The 5752-nt window shown below is 44.5% G+C and overlaps 1 protein-coding gene across 5 annotated transcripts in view; it reads left to right on the forward strand.

Annotated features, from left to right (window-relative positions):
- LOC138950256 (uncharacterized) overlaps nucleotides 1-5053 on the forward strand; it is a 228632-nt gene extending 223579 nt beyond the window's left edge. For all 5 annotated transcript variants that reach the window (XM_070321993.1, XM_070321997.1, XM_070321998.1 and 2 more), the window contains exons 4-6: nucleotides 686-856; nucleotides 2112-2158; nucleotides 4165-5053. In XM_070321993.1, the coding sequence (XP_070178094.1) occupies nucleotides 686-856; nucleotides 2112-2158; nucleotides 4165-4206 (260 nt within the window). In that variant the 3' untranslated portion in view covers nucleotides 4207-5053. The remainder of the gene's footprint in view (nucleotides 1-685; nucleotides 857-2111; nucleotides 2159-4164) is intronic.
- The last annotated feature ends 699 nt before the right edge of the window (nucleotides 5054-5752 follow it).

Consider the following 5752-nt stretch of genomic DNA (forward strand, 5'->3'; position numbering starts at 1 on the left):
CCTGACGGTATAGTGACGATATTTGATTGTGCGTGGTGCAGATAATCCTGACGGCATTGTGACGATATGTGATTGTGCGTGGTGCAGATAATCCTGACGGCATAGTGACGATATGTGATTGTGCGTGGTGCAGATAATCCTGACGGCATAGTGACGATATGTGATTGTGCGTGGTGCAGATAATCCTGACGGCATAGTGACGATATTTGATTGTGCGTGGTGCAGATAATCCTGACGGCATAGTGACGATATGTGATTGTGCATGGTGCAGATAATCCTGACGGCATTGTGACGATATTTGATTGTGCGTGGTGAGGATAATCCTGACGGCATAGTGACGATATTTGATTGTGCGAGATGAGGATAATCCTGACGGCATAGTGACGATATTTGATTGTGCGAGGTGAGGATAATCCTGACGGCATAGTGACGATATGTGATTGTGCGAGGTGAGGATAATCCTGACGGCATAGTGACGATATTTGATTGTGCGTGGTGCAGATAATCCTGACGGTATAGTGACGATATTTGATTGTGTGTGGTGCAGATAATCCTGCCGGCATAGTGACGATATGTGATTGTGCGTGGTGCAGATAATCCTGACGGCATAGTGACGATATTTGATTGTGCGAGGTGAGGATAATCCTGACGGTATAGTGACGATATTTGAGTGTGCGTGGTGCAGATAATCCTGACGGCATAGTGACGCGTGAAGAGTACGTCAAGTACCAGACACGTCACGACCCGGAGCTGGACGGACTGTCCCACGAGCTGTACAACGTCTATGACGTCAACAATGACCACCGCCTGACCATGGACGACTACGACGGCTTCTACAGGCAGATGGACGTGGACAGTAAGTCTGTGTGTGTGTGTGTGTATGTGTGTGTGTGTGTGTGTGTATGTGTGTGTGTGTGTGTGTGTGTGTGGTGTGTGTGGTGTGTGTGTGTGTGTGTGTGCGGTGTGTGTGTGTGTGTGTATGTGTGTGTGTGTGTGTGTGGTGTGTGTGTGGTGTGTGTGTGTGTGGTGTGTGTGTGGTGTGTGTGTGTGTGTGTGTGTGTGTGTGTGTGTGTGGTGTGTGTGTGTGGTGTGTGTTCTTCTTCTTCTTGTTCTCCTTTTGTGTTTTGGTCTGAAACTCCCACGTACACTGGTCTTGTTTTTTTCGCGAGTGGGTGTTTACGTGCATGGCCGGTTTTGCCATTTAGGCAGCCATACGCCGATTTGGGGGATAACCGTTCTGCGCTAAATTTACTGTAACGGTCCCTTGATCCATGCCAGGGTCAAGGTCATTACAGTTAGCAATACCCAGCATGCACCACTCCGAAAGGCACAGTATGGCTGTCTGAATGAAAGGAAAACGTTTTGCTCATGAATTTAGAGTGGATGATTGACTGTCAATTTGTCTCACTGCTGACGAGTAAACTCATTGACTTGTTGACTTAGTGTTACATGAACAGACGAGTAAACTCATTGACTTGTTGACTTACTGTTACATGAACAGACGAGTAAACTCATTGACTTGTTGACTTAGTGTTAAATAAACAGACGAGTAAACTCATTGACTTGTTGACTTACTGTTACATGAACAGACGAGTAAACTCATTGACTTGTTGACTTAGTGTTACATGAACAGACGAGTAAACTCATTGACTTGTTGACTTAGTGTTAAATAAACAGACGAGTAAACTCATTGACTTGTTGACTTAGTGTTCCATGAACAGACGGATACCTGGAAGGACTGATTCACAAGTTGCCGCATGATTGGATTGTCAGGTGGATGGATGGATGGCTCTATGCTTGAATGGATTGATTTATCAGTCGACGCTCTGATGTATCGATTGACTGACTAAATTGACTAGTTGACTCACTGCTGAATCGTCAGATGGATGGATGGATGGATGGATGGGTGGGTGGGTGGAGGGAGGGTGGGTGTCTTGGGTGGGTGGATGGATAGATGGATGGATGGGTAGATGAATGGATGGATGGATAGATGGACAAATTAACTTTTACAGTTGACTTTCTGATTAATTAACATTCAGATGGACATGAGGGTAGACAATGGGTGCACTGTGGACTGAATGACCGACTGTGTTTTTTTGTCATTCTTGCAGCTGATGACAGTGTGACAGAACCAGAGTTCACGACCTACTGGACCAAGGTCAGTTCACAGCGTTGGTCACTTGACATGGTGTGTCAACCAGAGAGACAACTATATTGTTATTCTGATAGACACGTTGGTCACGTGACATGGTGTGTCAACCAGAGAGACAACTATATTGTTATTCCGATAGACACGTTGGTCACTTCACATGGTGTACATACATGGGCCAGTCAGGGAGACAACAATATGTCTTGTTGAGCTGTGGTGTGGTGTGGTGTGCTATTTTGTGTTCTGCTGTACTGTTTTGTGTTCTGCTGTACTGTTGTGTGTTGTGGTACTGCGTTGTTGTGACGATTTTACCAATTGGTCTAAGGTATTAAACGTTTGGTCGAGATACACACAATCTCTTTCTGTGCTGACACTGTACTCTCTTGCCCAAAGAATACACAACAGCGTTAATTAGTTTGAACAATGTCGTTTATAAGTAACTAACTATATAATTATTGTTTAAAATTCACAACATCCTCTATTTATCACATGTTAATTAATAAATAGATGCACACAATGGGAGAACACAAGTCATTCTTCTTCAAAAGTTTCTGTTGAAAACACAATATCTAGAACATATGATGATGATGAGATGTAGTGTTAGACGCTTAGCTTGAGGTCGAAGAAATAATGAAGACAGGATGACGGACAGCAAATGTTGGGACGACGACGATCCAGTGACGACAGGTCGACGTAGACAACAGGTACAGCAGGTTACATCAATTGGTTATTCTTCATCGACGAACAGGTTAGCGAATTCATTTCAGTGTAGATATAGGTATACAAATAAAACAGCTGACCCAATCCTCGGTGAAGAAAATTCAGTGTCTGCCTAGAATCTTTCGTACAGGACTTCTTCGGGTCTTGACGAACAGACTGGAGCTGATCGTTGGTTTTACGTTACGACGATTGTTGTCTGTCGCCAAGCAATACCTAGGTTACTTTGCTCTCGAATGGACGATAATGTTAGTAATCATGAAGCAATTCTAAACATTGATATCGCTTCATGCCATTATCGCTGGTCTTAGCGATAATATTATGTTTATAAGAAATATCTTTACCTTCTGTCCAAACCTTCGTGTTTCCCAGACAAGAGACAGGGTTACGAAAATTACGTTGCGTTGCGTTGCGTTGGGTTGCGTTGGGTTGCGTTGTGATGTGTTGTGTTGTGTTGTGTTGTGTTGTGTTGTGTTGTATTGTGTTGCGTTGCGTTGCGTTGCGTTGCGTTGCGTTGCGTTGCGTTGCGTTGCGTTGTGTTGTGTTGTGCTGTGCTGTGCTGTGCTGTGCTGTGTTGTGTTGTGTTGTGTTGTGTTGTGTTGTGTTGTATTGTCTGGTGTTGTGCTGTGCTGTGTTACGTTGCGTTGCGATGCGTTGCGTTGCGTTGTGTTGCGTTTTGTTGTGTTGTGTTGTGTTGTGTTGTGTTGCGTTGCGTTGCGTTGTGTTGTGTTGCGTTGTGTTGTGTTGCGTTGCGTTGCGTTGTGTTGTGTTGCGTTGTGTTGTGTTGTGCGTTGCGTTGCGCTGTGTTGTGTAGTGTTGTGTTGTGTTGTGCTGTGTTGTGTTGTGTTGCGTTGCGTTGCGTTGTGTTGTGTTGTGTTGTGTTGTGTTGCGTTGCGTTGTGTTGTGTTGCGTTGCGTTGCGTTGTGTTGCGTTGCGTTGCGTTGCGTTGTGTTGTGTTGCGTTGTGTTGTGCTGTGTTGTGTTGCGTTGTGTTGTGTTGCGTTGCGTTGTGTTGCGCTGTGTTTTGTTGTGTTGTGTTGTGTTGCGTTGCGTTGTGTTGCGTTGCGTTGCGTTGTGTTGCGCTGTGTTTTGTTGTGTTGTGTTGTGTTGTGTTGCGTTGCGTTGTGTTGTGTTGTGTTGCGTTGTGTTGTGTTGCGTTATGTTGCGTTGCGTTGAGTTGTGTTGTGTTGTGTTGCGCTGTGTTGTGTTGCGTTGAGTTGCGTTGAGTTGTGTTGTGTTGTGTTGCGCTGTGTTGTGTTGTGTTGTGTTTTTCACAGTGCCTTGCGTTGTTTTTTTCAGCTGTTCAACAGCGTCAAGCACCACACCAACCTCATCTGTTAGACACGCCTGCTAGACGGTCCGTCTGGTCGTCTCCTGTACAGCTCGCTGCCCTGCTGTCAACTCAGCCCGTCTCACCTGTCATACTGTGGAATGGGATCACTCACTCTGTGCTTGGTCTTACTATCAAACTTATTCAAAACCACCAACTGTTGCTTTCCGTGACGTCACAATCACCAACTTGTGACGTTTTATGTGACGTCAAAATCATCAAATTATGACTTTGACCTTGCTAGCAAATTCAAAACTATAACCCCCGTGACGTCAAAATGACGTATAGATTGTGACGTCAAAATCACCGACATTTGACGTCAAATATTGCAACCCAGCACGGTCGCAGTCACTATCAGTAATAGGTGTAACGCGTGTTGCTCCAACATGTTCTGCACTTGGTTTTCTTGTGTGGACTTGGCTATTTTGATTGTGTTTGTGTCGCTTCATAGAGGTTACGTGTGTTTCCAGGTTTGGCTGTCCGCTTTATAGAGGTTACCTGAGTTTCCAGGTTTGGCTGTCCCCTTCTTAGATAATGGGATGGTCAGCTTACGAAAACATTCACCCGGCAAAACTCAAGTACAGTTGTAATTAATATAAATGTGATATAACTATATATGTAAAGCATATTGCCTGGCGACAACACTCAAAACAACAAAAACTTTAAGGACATAGGCATTCGCTTGTCGGGTTTTTCTTTCTCTGTTTTGTTAAGCCAACCGCAAAAAAAAAAGAATATGTTGTGTAAGACTGCTTTAATCAGGCTGGAGTGAGCGGCCAGTTGACAGTATTCCTGCTTTTACTCGCGTGTTAGCGCATGCTGTCATTGAGTGGACAGTCAATAAAACAATGAATCATCCGTATGCTGAGTCCTAGTGTATGTTTTAACTCTGGAATGGTTGGAATTGTCTTTCTGTGTGTGTGTGTGTGTGTGTGTGTGTGTGTGTGTGTGTGTGTGTGTGTGTGTGTGTGTGTAAGTGTGTGTGTGTGTGTGTGTGTGTGTGTGTGTGTGTGTGTGTGTGTGTGTGTGTGTGTGTGTGTGTGTGTGTGTGTGTATCTTTCTGACTTTATCAGCGACACGCGAAACAAACCAGAAACCCATTTGCTTCACGTGCTCTTTATTGTGTTGACAATGTCTGTCAGTCAGTTCCGATATTGTGTGTGTGTTCTGTCTTGCCTGTCAGTCAGTTCCGATATTGTGTGTGTGTTCTGTCTTGTCTGTCAGTCAGTTCCGATATTGTGTGTGTGTTCTGTCTTGTCTGTCAGTCAGTTCCGATATTGTGTGTGTGTTCTGTCGTGTCTGTCTGTCAGTTCCGATATTGTGTGTGTGTTCTGTCCTGTCTGTCAGTCAGTTCCGATATTGTGTGTGTGTTCTGTCCTGTCTGTCAGTCAGTTCCGATATTGTGTGTGTGTTCTGTCCTGTCTGTCAGTCAGTTCCGATATTGTGTGTGTGTTCTGTCTTGTCTGTCTGTCAGTTCCGATATTGTGTGTTTGTTCTGTCTTGTCTGTCAGTCAGTTCCGATATTGTGTGTTTGTTCTGTCTTGTCTGTCAGTCAGT

Source organism: Littorina saxatilis, linkage group LG16, assembly GCF_037325665.1.
Source record: "Littorina saxatilis isolate snail1 linkage group LG16, US_GU_Lsax_2.0, whole genome shotgun sequence".
NCBI classification, from domain to species: domain Eukaryota; kingdom Metazoa; phylum Mollusca; class Gastropoda; order Littorinimorpha; family Littorinidae; genus Littorina; species Littorina saxatilis.